Source organism: Chenopodium album, chromosome 7, assembly GCF_948465745.1.
Source record: "Chenopodium album chromosome 7, dcCheAlbu1.1, whole genome shotgun sequence".
Taxonomy (NCBI): domain Eukaryota; kingdom Viridiplantae; phylum Streptophyta; class Magnoliopsida; order Caryophyllales; family Amaranthaceae; genus Chenopodium; species Chenopodium album.
Window position 1 is genome coordinate 70,331,776 of NC_137840.1, and position 18,388 is coordinate 70,350,163.

The following is an 18,388-nucleotide window of genomic DNA, read 5'->3' on the forward strand; positions in this document are numbered from 1 at the left end:
AGAAGAGTAATTTGAAATCCTTAGCCTGAGGTCATAAGATGGTTGTATACTTGTATTAGTCACTTCATCACTTGGCAATAAAAGTGAGCTAATATTTATAATCAACAAACAGAGCAATAAAAGAGATCAAATTTCCTTTAAATTATAAAAGTACAAACCAAATCCTCACAAAGCATCATTTCTCGTGACATAATGTTAGCACTAAACAATTAAACTCTCACTAAGTAAGAACCTAGCCTTCCTCTTCCTCACTTTTCCTTCTTGTTTTGAATGGGAAAAATGAATAGTCAACAGGTCCAAAGGCCTAAGTAGTACACCTCTACACATTTAGACAAAATTTCCGCTCGTTTAGGCGGGAAATTAAAATTCAACACCTCACTTCGACTTCACTTGCGAGCCTTCCCTCTTGACCCTTTAGGGCGACCACGGCCTCTGCCGCTGCTTTTAGTCTCAACTGGACTTTTCGTGCTAGGCCTACCACGGCCTCTACCCCCAGCTTTCCCACCCCGTTGCCTCACGTGTCCATTTTCCATTTCTTCTTCACTTTCATCATCACTCCCATTGTCACTATCTTGGTCTTCCTCCTCTTCGGACTCAGACAAGTCCTTTGACTTCTTTCTCTTCTTGGAATTGTCAGCAGGGCTTTTCTTGGTAGTTTTCTTGGCAGAGGTCACAGGTGTTTCGACCTCAGCAACTACATAATTCAATCCGCATTGTAGATCAGATATATGCCAATTACTTGCATAAAACACCAGCACATGACAAAGGACAAAGTAAATTAGGAGATTTGTTACTACATACCTTCTCCAGAAGCTTTTCCATCATGAACATCAAGCTGTCACAAAACAAAGATGTTAAAACTAGCACCAATGCTTACAGTTAACTTAAATTTGCATCTGGGCCTCAGAGGTAACAGTCAACAAAATCAGCGTAACATAAAAAATAAATAAAATAAAAAGGCAAACCCATTAATGTAGAACACAAGGAAGTGAAGGAACCTTATGGAAATTAAAGCTGTGCTTGATTTAGAGAAACAACATATTTCGTATTTGAGAAATCGGATTTCCACTGTTTACTTTGTAATGAGTAAAAAAAAATTCTTAAGTTGAAAATAGTTATCCGAACAGTGAAAAAATAATCTCCATTGTTCAAATTACATCTACAATTTTTTTTTATACCACACCTTTCCCTCCTCTCCTCCCTTCCAATTCTCAAGAAAACCAAAAACTGAGATGTAATATATTTCCATTGTAATATGTTTTCCATTGAAAAAGGTTTTTCTCCGTGACAAATGCAGCATATGTCATATGGGTATCAGAAGTCAGCTAGATTTTTCCTAACTAGAAGACTATAAAAGATAGAAAGTGCAACTATTCATAAAAGAAAAGGACAAGAGGCAATGAGGCAAACAACTACCCATCGTATTCCATTGTTTCCCTTTTCTTTGCTTGATATTTAGTTAGCTTGATCTTTGGAAAACATAACAAGCCAATTGGTAATGGTAAAATATTGATACATGCCTCGTATTATATGAAAAGAGGGGTGGAGGGAACAATATGGACAACAAGAATATACCTGTTCAAGACGATCAAGAACATCTGTTCGATCAACCACCACCATGGCATGTGCGAATCCACATGCAACACTATAAACACAATAAATTGATGTTAAAATTGCTCAAAGTCCATTGCAAGATAAATACAAGTATACGACTAATAAGTTGCATATATCTTCAACCTGATAACATGCATGCCCTCAAGGATTTCCACTTTCTTGGGATTAGCTGAAGATCTAGTAAAAAGAGTAAACAGATCAGCAACCTCTGTGCAAAAAGAAATTATAACTCTAATCCACAAGAGAGAAACGAGGTGTACTTCTGCCCGTTGGGTCCATAACCCAATTCTCCATTTTGTGCATGACCCCAACTAATACATGACGAATCGGCACCAACATAATGGAACATTTGACCAGAATTCATACATCGCATATTCCAGCCACTGCATACATCATATGAAAATAACAAGATGATATACCAATACTTTATTTTAAAAACTACTCCGTAATAAATAATAAATGCCAATTTTTAAACTATTACAAGAGACAAAGAATACACAGCCTATACCGACAAACAAACAAACAAACAAAAAAAAAAAAAAAAAAAAAAAAAAAAAAAAAAAAAAAAAAAAAAACCAATAAAAGAACTGAATGACGAAAAAAGTGCCCCAAGTCAGCACAGCATAACTAAAAAAAATGGAGGAACTGAGGAAGTAGACATTAAATCACGTCCACCTCACAAAAGAACAGAACTTGGAAGCTTGGCCGATTAGAATTGAACACTATCAATTGTAAAAGGCTAACTATCTAAATTAGCAGCTTATCTTCAGCAATTAGACAATAAAGAAAACAATTTTCATTTTATTCCCAAATCATAAAATGAGACAGTAAAGCAAATACTAGGAAAAAATAATGGACAGACTACCTTAGATCCATAACTGGCTTTGGATACATCCAATCATCACCTGTATTCTTCATTTTTCCCCACATGTATAATTGACCACCAGCTAAAAAAAAAAAAAGGATGAATCCATAAATAATTCAACATACAGAGAGTTAACTAATCAAATGAAAACTCGGCGATCAACAAACCAAATCAATACAAGAAGAAAAAGAAAAACAATCCACCTTAAGAGAAACCAATTTGTAAGACAGTAACAGTAATTACTGAACGTTATGATGCCTTAGAATCCCAAAAGAGCAAAAATTCCGCAAAATCAAAACTGAAGGTCAGGTCAAACCTTAACGCAATTACCATTGGATATATTTCACCTAGTAATTGCATTCCGCTAGTAGTTTAAACGAGGGGGGGAGAGAGGGAGAGAGAGAGAGGTCAAAAACATAAAAAATAAGAGCTTAGTCTCCAGGGTGTTTAAGAAACCTCATACTCAAAACTACAAGCAATCATCGCATAATTAGTGATACTAGGTGTCTTCCTCTCACCAAGTCACCCATGATATGAGAATGGAAACACCCATTTTGAGCTAATTTACAGCACAAACGATGAGATAAGGCCTATAAAAGGGAGAAACACCATACACACACAAGAGACCACAGAAATCAGTAATTAACTCAGCTGAAGGGTGAATCAGAGCCATACCAGCAGTACATGCCGAACTGACACCACCAGCTGAAACTATTGCATCAGAAGGTAGAACATTATGCCTCGTAAACACATCTAAACGTCGTGGAGACCACTCATCCTTCTGTTCCCGGTGTCCCAATCTATTAAAGATAACAATTTCTTCAACATACAAGCAAATTACCTATAAAGAACTAAATACTCGAGACCTTAAGACCAGAAAACACGCCAAAAACAGATTTCATGATCATTGTTATGTGGCTATGTTCATAAGAAAAACTAAATAAATAAAATAAAAGAGATCAAAATAGCATACAAACCTTCCATAACCACCATAGCCCCAGCTGCAAAAATGACACAAGCCATTAGAATCCACAACACACATAATTGAACAACATTAAACAGCTGCGAAAAAAGATACTCACGTGTATACATAGCCATTGGAATCCACAGCCACTGCATCACAGAAGAAACTTAAAGTAAAAACACCGTACAGCCAAAGCAGAGCAAGGACTAATTGTAGAAAACAAATTAAAAGTCACCAGAATGATTCGTTCCACATGCAACTTTAACAATTGTTTCTCCAGAGAAGGAAGCTATTGCTTTTGGCCGCGGTTGAGCTTCATAAGCAAGTCTTACAGAACTATCCTTTGTATTGTACTGAAAAGATAAGTCACAAACATATTAAATCAGAGAGGCAACACACTTCCATGAGCACAAAACACCATATATATTTGCACTACAAAGAATCAGCACTAGTTATTGAAGTCGTCGCAAATACAGGATTTCACATCTAACATACAATTCATACTATAAGTATTTAACTAGCCATCAGTGTTCAAAAGGTCAAGCCTTGTTAAAAGTTTATGTGATACAGAGGAAGAAATACCATGACGATATTCAATAGCAATAACCCATTACTTTCACACCATCCACACAACCCTAATATCCAACAATGAATCAAGAATTTCAATGCTTTCCAGCAATTTTACTTACTAAAATGTAGTGTCCAGCTTTGCAATGTCACACATCTACAAATTTAACACAAAATAAACAGAAATTTGTGATGGTCTCTTTTATATCCAAGTAAACACGTGCTCCTTCTACCTAAATATCAGCATAACCTAGTAAAGCCACACAAGTTGTGAAAGTGTGAACCTTAAATATGTACAGGATGGAACAAGCCAAAATCCCTCAAATTCAGTAAGTTGAACAATGATTCCATCAATGAGTTGACCATAAAAATAAATTCATTTCAAAGCCTTAAAATCCAAAAGTATTAAATGAATAGAAGCTTCAAAGAAAAATCATACCTCATTGTCAGTTCCATGACCAAGTTGACCATATTGGGGAAGACCAGCCGTTCTAAGAAATAACAATATAAAAATAAATCAGAGACTTGCTTAAAGAAAAGCATGGAAATAAGCCATTACCGAAACCTTCCAAATTCAGAAAACAAAAATATTAGCACAAATCACAAACCATACAGTATAGTAGCTCCTTCAGTAGAAGATAACCATGCAGTGAATTCCCCGCCACAAGCAACTGCCTTGACTTCAGATACTTGACAGCGTATAGGAGAAGACTCTATTTCTAAAAAGGAGAAAAATACATATAAGAAGAGCAGCTGCATAGAACATCAACTTGCAGGATCCAGATTTCAAAGTCTCCATGCAGATTTTAAACTTTTAGATGATAATAAGTTAATAACAAAAAGTGCTCCTTGCAATTGGCAAAAGTAGCATATGATATTTTAAGACACCTAAACAAAAAAGATCTCCGACCCCGTGTTAGAGATTAAAAAAAAATCAACTAAAATTATACAAGAGAACTCCTCCACATCATCCTCATACATTATATAAACACAAACATTGTTCCTACAAGCCTTGAACATTTAAGTTTGGCAACTTTCAATTTTCCTGGGAAGATTGATGAAGGCCCAAAGTCAACAATCCTCTTCCTTTGAAACCTTAACCAATGTAACAGATCAGCAGCAAGGTGGAAGAGTACTGTAAGTGCAAAGTAGGGAAGCTGACTTGGAGATGAGGCAATTAGAGACCGAGGGCACTTAAACCATGTTGGACAAAGTTTAAAGAACCAAGAAAGACCAGCCTCTAGGTAGCTCAATGACCTAATCAGCATAAAACTAACTAAATTGGTGCCACAATCAATTCCTTATCGCCAATTCAATCATGCTCCTATATTTCTAATTATACATACAAGATAAGCCCTTCATATCAATTTCACAATTTAATGAAAGTGATGGGAAAAAATTGATTGTATATTTACACACTTCAACAAAGAACAATGCTTCAAGCAACATAAATTATATATATAAATCCTACACGTGTTCTTGGATCAAAGAAGAATTAGTCCTACCATTTCGAAGTGAACCAGTTCCCAGCTGTCCATGCTTGTTCCAACCAAAGGCAAAGGACTGTCCATCATCAGTCATGACCACTGTATGTGACCGCCCGGCATCTGCTTTCACTATTCTATGCCTGAGAGAAAATAATAAGTAATCTTCAGAATAAATGTGGGACACAGTCCGATGGTAGAAAGACATGACCAGTATAGATAAGCGAGAAAGAGATAGAGAGAGGGTGGAAGAAAACAAAATTTAAAAATCTCATCGGGACAAAAGGTCATATTATAAGAAAATATCTCAAAGTTTTATTAAACTTAATATGGATGGATAGCAAAAATCTTATATGAACACACTAGAAGACACAGATCCTATTTATAAGAATCAGGGATGATTTATTAGAAAGATTAAAACTTTTTTAGAAGATAAACTAAGAGAATGATAGTGATAAGGATCACCAACAAAAACAACAATGATCTAGGTACCAACAACAAATTAATCACATCAAAAACATACTTTGAGAGCTCAGATATAACTGTGGGCCTATCCCGTTGCAGAGTATCACCATGTCCCAACTGTCCCCTCTGTTACAATAACAATTTCAACGTTAACACCTCAACCAACAAATATGCAGATAAAGATATAAAACCTTCAAGTTAACACATCCATACCTCATTTCTCCCCCATGTATAGCACCGACCATCGACATCCAATGCCACGCAATGACATGAAACTACACGAACATCAATTCAGCATGATAGAAATTCTTAATTACAAAATCTTCATATAATGTAATAATAAAGACAAGTACTTTAACTCAACATTCCACAAGCAAAAATGCATCAGCATGAGAGCCTAACCAACAATTCAAAGGATTATAGCATATAGTTAGCTAATTTTAGCTCACACAAACCCACTAGCATAAATCTATAGCATATTTAAGGATCATTGGCTTCAAACTCACCCACTTCATGGCATAAATCACACATAATTACATGAATCATTCATAACCAACATTTCCAATGATCATAAACATCATAATTCACTAACTAAAAGGCATAAATCACAAACCCCATAACCAAAATTTACTAAACAACCAACAAAATTAATAATCCCAGCACAAAATCTACAACTTTAACAAAATCCCACCTCCCCTGAATAAAGCAAATTCTCTTTAAATGGCTGAATTAACAATAGGAAACTCACCGCAACCGGAGGCGACAAAGCGAATGTCGATACCGACAAGGGGACGAAGCCGAGTAGGCGAGTACAAATTACCTTCAATCCCAGTTTTCTTCCTACCAACAGTATCCCAATTAGTAGAACCACAAAACAGCAACTCTCCTCCTTTCACCTTCTCCTCCTCACATTTCTTCTCAACTTCCACTTCCGCCATTTTCACTGAAATCAAAAACAAACCCACATAAACAAAGGGGTCAAATTTACAAGAAATTAGCAAAAACCCATAAACCAAAATGTTCAAAAACAACGGATCTAACGGCTACTAACCGTTGAGGGAGAAAGCAGTGAAGGGTAAGAGCAAAAATGGCGGGAAAAGGGGAAATTTTGAAGAAATCGGCGATTAGGGTTTGTAAAAGCCCTAGATCAGAGAAAGAAGAAGAAGAAGAGGAAGTGGGTATTGTGAAGTTTGGTGAGATAAAATACAGAGAAAAATTTGGGAAAAACAAAAATCGGGGAAAGTGTAAATATTAAAGAAAAAGCGGGATTGGGTGTTGGAGTTCCAAGAGAACAGAAACACCTTTTTTTTATTTTTTATTTTCTTTTTGCATTGATTAGGGTGGATAAAGCACTCCTAGTACTAGTACTAGTGCTTTTTATGAGTAGTTTAACATCCACTAGATACCACATAATACTATTTTGAGTAACTTTTTTGGGATATTTGTGTGAGGTAAATGTAATTTATTTATTTTTATGGTTCATTGTTGGTTGACAATAATAAATGGTGGATTGATGGTGATGTTTTTTTGGAGTTGAATTGGATTTTTATCAACTTGTGAAATTGAAATGAGTTTTGATTGGTAGAAAGTCGGTTTATGTAGTAAAAATTGGTAAATAATAACTCGCTTATTATTGTATGCCCTCCGTTTTTATTTACTTGCTTCATTTCTCCATGCCTACGTGCGTGAAATTTTAGGAGAAATGGAATAAAGTAATAAATTAAGGAGATAGTGGGGTAATTGGAAGAATAAAAATTGTAAAATGTAAAAGTACTTGAGAGAATTGAAGGACAGATAATATGAAATTTATAAAATTTGATTTATGTTGGGTCTATTAGTTGAAAGAAATGAATTAAATATTATAAAAACTTTTCAAATAAGGAAATGGAACAAGTGTTTAAAAACGACTGGAAAAAAAATGTGGAGCAAGTATTTAAAAACGGAGGGAGTATTCGACTAAGGTTAGCTTTACCCTTATCATGTCCTTGTGCTCAATTGCTTCCTTCAAGGTCACAAACTCAAAGCAAAAATTCCTCCGTTAATACTTCTCATCCTACTATTGATTAAATTTGTTAGAACTTATTACAAATTTTTTGAACTTATTACAACTCATTATTTAAGCATCGAACTTACTCATTTAAACTTATTGGATCTACATATAACTTAATTTAAATCATCTAATCTTCTTTCATGAAAGTTAGAATAAGTTATATGGAAATTAGATCACTATATATAGATAGCGTTTCTAAATCATGTGAATAGCTTAATAGAATTAAATTAAAATAACATTTTAATTAATCCGAGTTATCTTAAAGGTATCATGACCAAGCTAGCTTTTTAAATCTGTCAATAAAAATCTCCTATCCATCTAATTAATTGAAAGTGAAGTTTATCAATTATCACACATAAATAAAAACAAATATAATGTATTTAGGGAGGGGGGAGAGAGAACAAATCCAAAGCTTCAAAATTTTTAGTTTGACAAGCATTAGATGGACATAATGTAAGATTTCCATAATATAGATTATGTAGGAATTTACTTATCTAATCCTCCTAGGTAAGTAGAAATTTCTATACAAGTATATAACCCATGTTTCTATCCAAATTCATATGTAACCCCAATTTCTAACCAAACAAATTTATGCAATTTTCATGATATTGATTATGAAATTTAATTTTCATAAATAGAAGTTTATGAGAATTTTTACTTCCTCTTCCTTTGTTAACCACAACCACTAATGCTTTGTTAACCAATCAAAGCTTGGTTTAGTGGTAAGGTCTACATCTCCCAAGTCCTAACTACGAGGTTGTGGGATCAAATTCTGTTGAAATATGCCTTGAATTTGGGTTTAGGAGCAGCGAGCTATAGCTCGAGAGGTAGCTTGGTAGTTTCGGAAGCATATGGAGTTGCGGCGAAATTGGAGCTATAGCTCCTATGTGAGTGAGCTATAGCTCACGAAGACAGATTGGTTCGACTAGGCCAAGCGATAGCTCCCTCGGTAGCTCGCGTTACAACAAATTCCACAAATTCCATTAGAGGCACTTTAATTTGTTCTTTTCTCACATCTGTTACAACAAAGATATAATTTGTTCTTTTCTCACATCCGTTACAACAAATTCCATTAGAGGCACTTTAAGGTAGGGATTCTCTATTTCTCTTACCCTCCCCCCCTCCACTCCTAAAGCGTAACCTGCTAACTCAAAGTGGAAGGACCTACGAGAGTAAGGTGAATAGAACAAAGCCTTAATCGTGCATTTTACTTGGAAAAAAAAAAGAAAAAGAAAAACAAAGGAGTAGATGGAGAATGAAGTGGCAGGCTAACAGATAAGAAGCTACGAGTAACAGACAGCAGAAGTCCTGTTATCTCAAACTGAAACCTCATCCTTTTCTCTCTCCTCCATCCATGCCCTCACTCCTTTCATGGCTTCTTTACCTTCAGTTGCTGTCAATGGCAATCTCAAACTCGACCCTGACTTAAGAAAGTCGACACCCATCCTTGAAAAGGTATTCAATTTCATCATCACTACTTCAATTTTATTCTACCTATTTTTCCATGATTGTGTAATTGTGTTACTGCTTAAAGTTGTGATCTTTCTGTTCATTTCAATGCAAATTCTTCAATTTTGTGTATTTATGCATCAATTCACCTTTCTGGGTTAGTTTAACTGTCATTTTCAATTGATTCAGTTACTTCCTTGCTTAAATTTGGAAATTTTAATGAATTTTACACCCCCTTTATTAAGTTATGATGATTTAGCATATGATTATATAATGGGTGTTGAATTTTTGGCATAATTGTTGATTATTTTCTGTAATTTTGGAATTTCAGAGTCCAAGTGTTAGCTACCCAAATGTTAACTTGGAGAAGAGTTTCATAACTTTAAAAGAGGCATTATCTACCTTTAATGAAGGTACACAAGTTGAATCTTCATTCTATGTTCCCTTGTTGCAAGAATGTGTTGCGAAACGATCTTTGTCGAATGCTCGAATGGTGCATGCCCACATTGTTAAAACTGGAACCCATGAAGATACATTTGTTATGACTTTTCTTATTAATGTGTATGCTAAATGTGGGCGGATGGAGTATGCACAAAAGGTGTTTGATCGATTGCCTGGGAGAAATGTTGTTAGTTGGACAGGGCTTATGACGGGTTATGTTCATGACTCGCAGCCTGAAGTAGCCATTCGAATTTTTGTAGATATGTTGGAAGTTGGGGCGTACCCAACGAGTCATACGTTTGGTACGCTATTAAGTGCTTGTTCATCTATGTTACTTGTAAAATTGGGGAAGCAAATTCATGCCTACATTGTTAAATATGGTATAGAATCTGACACGAGTGTTGGCAATGCCCTTTGTAGCTTTTACTCCAAGTGTAGAAGGTTGTCTTCAGCTGTTGATACTTTTAGAAGGATAGAAGATAAGAATGTTGTTTCATGGACCACGGCCATTTCTGCTTGTGGCGATAATGGGGATCCTATGATGGGCGTAAGGTATTTTATGATGATGCTGTCTGAAGATATTGAGCTCAATGAGTTCACATTCACCAGCATCTTGAGTTTGTGTTGTACAATGCACGCTTTGGAAGTAGGGAGACAAATACATTCCCTGAGCATCAAACAGGGGTTTCAAGGGAATCTGTTAATTGATAATTCAATTATGTACTTGTACTTGAAATGTGGATTGATTGATGAAGCAAAAAGACTATTTGATGAGATGGACTCTGTCAGCTTGGTTACATGGAACGCTATGATAGCAGGCCATGCCCAAATGATGGATCTTGCAGAGAATCGGATTTCTGCTCACCAAAGTGGAAATCAGGGATTAAATATCTTTTTGAAGATGAATAGATCTGGTGTAAAACCAGACCTTTTCACCTTGTCAAGTGTCTTGAGTATATGTAGTTCTCTGGTGGCCTTGGATCAAGGGGAACAGGTTCATGCTCAGACCATAAAGAGCGGGTATTTGGCTGATGTTATTGTGGGAACTTCCCTGCTTAATATGTACAATAAGTGTGGCAACATTGACTATGCTGCCAAATCTTTCGAAGAGATGCATACGAGGACTATGATATCTTGGACATCTATGATCTCAGCTTTTGCCCAACATGGCCGATCACAGGAAGCACTGCAATTATTCAAGCAAATGTTAGTAGCTGGAGTGAAACCAAATAAGATCACGTTTGTTGGTGTATTAGCTGCTTGTAGCCAAGCCGGACTGGTTAATGAGGCCCTTGAATACTTTGAAATGATGAAGAAAAGCTACAAGATTAAACCGATACTGGAGCATTATGCATGTTTGATAGACATGTACGTAAGGCTAGGGCAATTGGAGGAAGCCTTTGCTCTGACCAAGAAGATGAACAGTGAACCCAATGAAGTGATCTGGTCAATTTTGTTTGGAGGTTGTAGAAATCAAGGAAATATGGAATTAGGCTGTTATGCTGCTGAACAATTGCTCAAGTTGAAGCCTAAAGATAAAGAGACTTATATTCTAGTGTTAAACATGTATATTGCAGCTGAAAGATGGCAGGATGTCTCAAGAGTAAGAAAAATGATGAATACTGAAAAGCTTGGAAAGTTGCAGGATTGGAGTTGGTTAAGCATCAAGGACAAAGTATACTCGTTTTCACCAAAAAATTGGTCGTATCCTCATAAAATTGAGATCGAGCAATACTTGAGCGTGTTGCTTGATGAGTTCAAGAGTAAGGGATATCAGTCTCAAAGCACGCAAGTAGTTGACGGGGAGGACATTGAAGTAGAACCTGCATCGACTGTAAATCACAGTGAAAAGTTAGCCATTGCTTTTGGATTGTTGCAGACAAGTAAAGGAATTCCACTAAGAATTGTCAAGAACATTAGTATGTGTAGGGACTGTCATACATTCATCAAGTTTGTCTCTGAATTTACTGACCGTGAAATCATAGTCCGTGATAGTAAGCGACTCCATAGATTTGTCGATGGACATTGTTCTTGTGGAGATTTTGGCAATCTATTATAATTTAATTATTTTCTGTTTGCTTGGGTGATTTGTTAAATCATACTGCCCACCGTAAAATCAACTTCGTATTTCAGACATACTCGCACAAGTAGAGCACGAAAAAAGTGAGTTGAGTGAATGAAAGGGTAGGGATGGAGGGAACAAACTGACCACCAGAAGAGCTGTTGATGGTAAGTAAAAACCGCCGAAAGTTTGAATCTTTAAGCTAATTGAAGAACGTAGCAAACCTATTTTTTTAATATAAGCTTAACAGCTAAAATACTGAAAGTCAGTAGATGTCACAAGCTAATTACTAGTACTACACAATCCAATCTGGCCATTAAGTGTCAGTGACGACAATAATACATTTGATACATCTATTCTCCAAGTATGCTTTTAAATTATGTCATACATATAAATATAGTTTTCATCATAGTCGACAAAACAATGATTTAAGCCAAACTAAAGATTAAATGAATAGATTTCATGACAATGAATTGGGATATACTGTAAATACACATATATAACATATATACGCTATCAGACTGCTAATCATCTTAGAAAGGTGCCACCGACTTCTGAAAAGATACCACGTTGTCTAACTCTTTGGAGCCTTGGCATCTTGCTGAGACTCTGTAGACTGGTTTTGTTGATGCTCTTGGGTCTGTTGTGGTGCCTGTTGTTGTTTTTGGTTGTTTTGTTGCTGCTGCATCTGGTACATGTTGTATAGAGAAGGCTGCATCTGCAGCATCTGGTTATTTGACATTACCTGATGGGGCAAGCAACTCTGAGGTGTGTCACCTCTGAGTTCACCAGATTCAATCTTCAGACGCTGGACTTCTGCCGAAAGTGCTTCATTGAGTGCTGCAATATCAGGAAAAAGAGAATTATAAAGCATAAATGGTCACAGTTTGAAGCTTTTCGATCCCTTCCTGATGAAAGTAAATCTCAACACAACTCAACAATTACAAAACATTAACACAGCAGATATTCTGACTTGTAATTTTAAATAAATATGGAATCAGACTGCCAAACCCCAAATTCCCACAGGCTCAACCAGAGTCTGAAATTATTTACGTCGCCTCCTTGGAAAAGGGGGGGGGGGGGTCAAACACAAGATAGAGTGGTAGACAACAAGGATATGCATAAAGCCATAAATATGTCAGATGTTCAATGATGCCCCAACAAAAATTTTACTAGTACTAAAGACAATGAGTGGGAAAATTATTTGGTCTTTAAGTTAAGCTCTACATCTGACCTGGATCAAGGGCTGAAATGCTAAAAGTAAGATCTTAAAGTCAGTAAAAAAATTATTTTTAAAAGAAGAAAGCTAAACCATAGAATCCTTGACTCTTTACAAGACCTGTGCATTCAGGGCAACCAAGCCCCTTGAAAAAGTATCTACTTCCCGAAAAAGGAGGATAAAGAGCACTAGAGCAGCCTTTTTTGTTACAATGCATTTGGTTGGACAACAAAGGGTGTATATAGCTTAGACACAATAAGGACACAAAAAGATTTTAAAACCTCCTATAAAACCAACTGGAGCTTTTGTTTCTACAAGTTTTATAAAGTAATAAATTGATTCAAAATGTCAAGCCTTAATAGCACATATTGTCCCTGAAGTTGTAATATACGGTGTACTTATATAACTACTTGTTCATTTAATGTAAATTTCTTCATCAAAACAATGCATCTCTATTATATAAGCCAAAGGGTAATGTAATGGACTAATGGTGTCCAACTAAAATATCCTTAAATTTTTACTTATAGGTGCATAAATTTAGATTTCCAAAGCATGCATTGCGTGCATATAGATCTAGTAAAAAACAGTATCAAAACTCTCTCAAGTTGTTAAGGGGTAGATATTTCTACAAATTACACAAGACTACAAACTTATATTAAGGTTTCCAACTAGGCCAACAAACCATTTGATAGCATCACCAAACATCACAACAAAGCTCAGCTACTGACAAGAGTTAGAGGGATGTCTGACCCACATCCTTACCTATTAAAAAAAATGTAAAGTGGCTTCTAAACTCTCAAAACATTTTTTATTTTTTGAGGGAAATCACAAACTAACATCCTTCAAAAACTCATACAAAAGAAGATGGATGTCAATCTTTAAAGCAAGGGCTGCCAAATTATTGACTCATACTATTCAACTGGACAAGGACAGGACGAACAATTAACTAAGAATTTATATGTTGTACAGTCGGCAGACTTTATCATCTTAACCAAGAGGGTGTTAATGTGTCACTCATTATCGCTAACTGATTATAGAATCTGCTGTTACACTTGTTTCCAGCTAAATCTCATCTAATGCTTTTTTCTCTTGGGGCAATCAAAGTGATATTCTTTCCAGCATCATATATGCATCAGTATCACCCTATATGCAAGTACCCAAACCGCATAGAAAATTTTCAGATATCAGCCAAAAAAAAAAAATTGTTGCAGTTTGCATTTGGTTTTAGGCTTTTAGCACATAATGGACAAGTGCTTAATATTCTTCACATGTGGAGCTAAGTTTACAGTTGAGCTTGAGCTGCATTTAATACATGATGACACACCATTTTCACAACATATTCATCCTTTATGTAAAATATTTCAATTGTTAACTTCGAATTCAGTAAAAATATTATTCAGGTTCAGGGCAATAAATCACTTCTATAAACCCAGTTTGTTTGTTTTTTTGGTATGACCAATACAATCAAAAAAAAAAAAAAAAAAAATCCTAGAAAAGAAAATGACCATTTTTTCTTTTACTAGCTAAATGAGCCTATCTATTACAAATCTATGATCACATTCCCTTACACTTTTAATAACATCCTTTTCATTTACGCTAAAATATAGTATGTCTTTTCTACTAAATAAAGATATGTAGATGCCACTCCCACTACAGAAGATTCTCATACTTTTTTTATAAAAAAACAAGTGCAACAACCAGAATTGGGAGTTTTCATAACACCATTACTCTTGATGCACACTCTCTGTTCTAACATGAATTGCAAGTTGACAATTTGATAAGCTAAACTCACAACAAACCTTTCAATATAAGACAGGACCACCCAAAAGGACTAACACCTTAATTTCAAGCAGGGAATAACTTATTTTTGTTGTTATGCATATGCTAATCAACGAACCAAAAATTATACCAAGAGGCCATCAAACCAACCTCAGATTTCAAGGAAAATTTTCATTTCATAATCAAAATATAATATTGTAAAAAGGTTAAAACTGCCCAGGAATCAATCAAAAAAGTTTTGTGATGATTGATTGGAAATGCCACAAAGATCTGAAATGATGATAAGAATGAGAGGAAGAAAGTTCTAATATTAACATTTACAAATTAAACCCATTAATTTAATGACAATAATCAGGATAAGAGTTAAATTAAAGATTATATTCTAAGTGGGCTGGATACATTCTTCGAGATCTATTTTATAAGCACAAACACATTGGATCACTGCAATAAACAATTAAACAAAGCATATGACTTTCTCCTCTAATAAAGGTATTTTAAGCAGAAACTGGAAAATGCTAGAGGGTTCAAAAGCAATATCTGGCAAAAATCAATTCTTGATTAGTAAGAAAAATACAAGAAAGCTAGACTTCATGATCATTTTCTGACCCTTCACCTTTCTTCAGGATTAAAGGGAATGAATTAACTCAACTTTGACAGGAGATGCTGCTTCAATTACTGAACATTACTCCGTATGACCAATGCAGAAAGGAATAAACAATTCACAATATTATACCCAAAAATTACCTACTTACTTTTCCCATTACTATAAACTCTTCCCATCAATAAAAAAGGAACTAACAATTCAGGATACAACACCCTTAACCACATATTAATTTTTGCCAATTTAAACTCTTCCCATCAACTACTCAGTTCCAGCCTAATATATCTTCAGTAGGCCATAGGGCAACCAATTACTTTATCTACATCATCAATAGTCACACCCAACGCCATTTAGCATGAAAAAAACTAAAGTAGAGAGTGCTCTAAGGGGTGAAACTTGGTATCAAATTTGTGAAACGGGTAAGGATACACAGTTTGCTACCTAGTTTTGTAAAAATAGTTCAGAAATGTACTATTCTACCAATATGCATGTAGCAATTCGCACGTTTCAGAACAAAATGTAGGTCAGGAACAATGCATAAATCACATAAGAAGTAGAAAATGATGAAACAGCTGAAAAGCATACCATCCCTAAGTTGGGCCTGTTGCTCCATGGCTTGAAGACGGAATTTCAACTCATTGTTCTGACTAGTCAGTCCAGCAGAATCCCTCTAAAGAAAGAAACAAATACACTTGTTTAAGTCTCAGCTGGCAATAGCAATAAGTTAAAAGAAAAGCAAGGAAGCACAAAAGCAGATAACCAAAAACATTAAATTCATACACACCTGAAGATGTGTAAGCTGAGCAGAAAGTGTAGTAGCTTCTGTCTGTAATGTTTGCACCTTATGCTCCAGCTCTGCAATGTATCTCAATTTCCGTTCCTTGGAACGAGCAGCTGACTGGCGATTGGCTAAAATCCTGAAGCAAAAAGCATATAAAAGTAAGAAAACTAAACGATCAGCAATATCAAAATATAAATACATTAGTTTAAAAACAATTTGAACATTGTTCAAAACCTTTTTACACGCTTTGGGTCTGACATCGCGATTTCAGCTAATTTCTCATTTGCCATAATCTTTTTCAGTTCTGCAGGACTAAAATCACCATTGGCAAACTCCAAGCTGAATTGACTGTTATTCCCATCAAATGAATTGCTAGGTGAATGCTGAGCTGACCGAATACCAGGCGAAGGTGGAAGCTTGGGCGACTCATCACTAAAATTCAGGTTCCCCATAAAACTATCCATTGAAAGACTTCTGAAATGCCTACCAGTTGGAGCAATATCTCCAGTGGCACACCTTTTGCCCCTCTTCGAAGTAGCCCCATGAACACCATGAGAATTCCCAGCAATGCTACTTTCAACTTCATTCTCACTACTATCATTAGTCCTCGTACCACTCGCCCTACTATCCATATCCTTATCCTCCATACTCGACGAATTCAGGGCATCAAGATTGTCCAAATTCATATAAGCTGAGAACAGATCATCCACCACTTCACCCTCAAATTTCCTCTCACCACCCCCTTCACCACCAGCATTCCCCGCCGTCCCACCCCAATCCGCCTCACGCTTCAACACAAGCTGTGCCGGCTTCTCCCTCTCCCTCTCCTTCTCCTTAACCGTAAACTGATTCACCGGAGCTTTCCCACTCGAAGCAAACCCCAATGGAACATCACTACTAGACCGTCTATGTCCTCTACGAGGCGGTAACCCCTCATTCACATAAACCCCACTTCCACCCTTAAACCCACCATCTTTCTCCTCAACAGAAACCTCATTACAACCCGAATTCGGTACTCCAGCCTCCCTAAACACCGTGGGACTCAACGGCGGCAAATTATCAAACGAAAAGAACGACGATTGCGACAACGACCGCGAATGCGTCGGCCCTGAATTAAAATTCTGGGTTCCTCCCCCAACTTGCTGGGGAGCAGCAATTCTGGGAGATATAGAATGTGGGTGTGAAGGAGGAATTCCAGCAGGTCTCTTACTATTACTACTATTAACACTATAATTACTCTGATTAATCCCTTCTAATACACTCAAATTCTGCATTTGACCACTAATCCCCAATTGATTAACACTTTGCTTATTATAAACTGAAGATGAACAATTCCCAAAAGATGATTGAATTCTTTGCATAACCCCACTTTCATCACTACCCTCCATGATTAATACCCTAATTTACAAACCCAAAACCCTAAATCTCCCCCAAAACCCCCAAATTCTTCAAAACAACAACAAATCAACAAAAATCACAAAACCCTAAAAATCAGAACTTTCACTAAGATCGGAGAAAAAAGTGAACTTCACCTTCAATAACAGAAGATTGAACAAGAAGATTCTGGAAAATTGTAAACTTTATAGTAAAATCGTGAAGAAGAAGAAGATGAAAGAAGATAAAATGATTCGATTGAGACTAGCGCGAAGATTTTTAGCAAATTTCTCTCTCCTCTATACTCATAGAGTCGAGTCATAGTCATGTGAGTGAGAGTAAATATAATTTTTTAAAATTAATTTGAGAAATAAAAAAATGAAAGTGAATATTTGGAGATTTGGTATTTCATGTGAGTTTGGTGTGAATGTCAATTTCATTCCGACGCGTTTTGACTTTTTAAATTGATATTTAAATTTTGTAAGAGAAGAGATACCCGTGATTTTCGGATTTTGGTCTGACCGCCTTATCTTATCTGACCGGGTTCCTTGAATTTCACTGCCTTTTGAGTAGACAACTAGACATATATCACCCGTAAAAAAATAAAAAAAATTGACATTATCGGATTATTTTCATTTCAGTTAATCTTTTAATTTTCTTCTCTTATAAAATA

At 35.9% G+C, this 18,388-nt stretch overlaps 3 protein-coding genes across 3 annotated transcripts; 1 reads left to right on the plus strand and 2 right to left on the minus strand.

The window, feature by feature from the left end:
- Positions 1 to 117: 117 nt before the first annotated feature.
- On the minus strand, positions 118 to 7,212 carry LOC145639359 (uncharacterized). Its single transcript, XM_081690584.1, has 17 exons — positions 7,011 to 7,212; positions 6,708 to 6,902; positions 6,173 to 6,234; positions 6,018 to 6,085; positions 5,516 to 5,637; positions 4,624 to 4,729; positions 4,450 to 4,501; positions 3,679 to 3,796; positions 3,562 to 3,592; positions 3,457 to 3,480; positions 3,155 to 3,279; positions 2,480 to 2,561; positions 1,875 to 1,997; positions 1,738 to 1,791; positions 1,576 to 1,645; positions 802 to 835; positions 118 to 694 (listed from the first exon to the last, which is right to left on the minus strand). Exons 2-17 carry the CDS (start codon positions 6,895 to 6,897, stop codon positions 387 to 389), a joined length of 1,569 nt encoding a protein of 522 aa, XP_081546710.1. The 5' UTR covers positions 6,898 to 6,902; positions 7,011 to 7,212; the 3' UTR covers positions 118 to 386.
- A 2,087-nt stretch (positions 7,213 to 9,299) lies between these two features.
- On the plus strand, positions 9,300 to 11,973 carry LOC145639360 (pentatricopeptide repeat-containing protein At4g14850-like). The gene is made up of 2 exons (XM_081690585.1): positions 9,300 to 9,464; positions 9,790 to 11,973. Exons 1-2 carry the CDS (start codon positions 9,381 to 9,383, stop codon positions 11,956 to 11,958), a joined length of 2,253 nt encoding a protein of 750 aa, XP_081546711.1. The 5' UTR covers positions 9,300 to 9,380; the 3' UTR covers positions 11,959 to 11,973.
- A 355-nt stretch (positions 11,974 to 12,328) lies between these two features.
- Positions 12,329 to 18,054, minus strand: LOC145639361 (bZIP transcription factor 29-like). The gene is made up of 4 exons (XM_081690586.1): positions 16,576 to 18,054; positions 16,345 to 16,477; positions 16,146 to 16,230; positions 12,329 to 12,801 (listed from the first exon to the last, which is right to left on the minus strand). The coding sequence occupies exons 1-4, from the start codon at positions 17,727 to 17,729 to the stop codon at positions 12,536 to 12,538; spliced, it is 1,638 nt and encodes a 545-aa protein (XP_081546712.1). The 5' UTR covers positions 17,730 to 18,054; the 3' UTR covers positions 12,329 to 12,535.
- Positions 18,055 to 18,388: the final 334 nt, after the last annotated feature.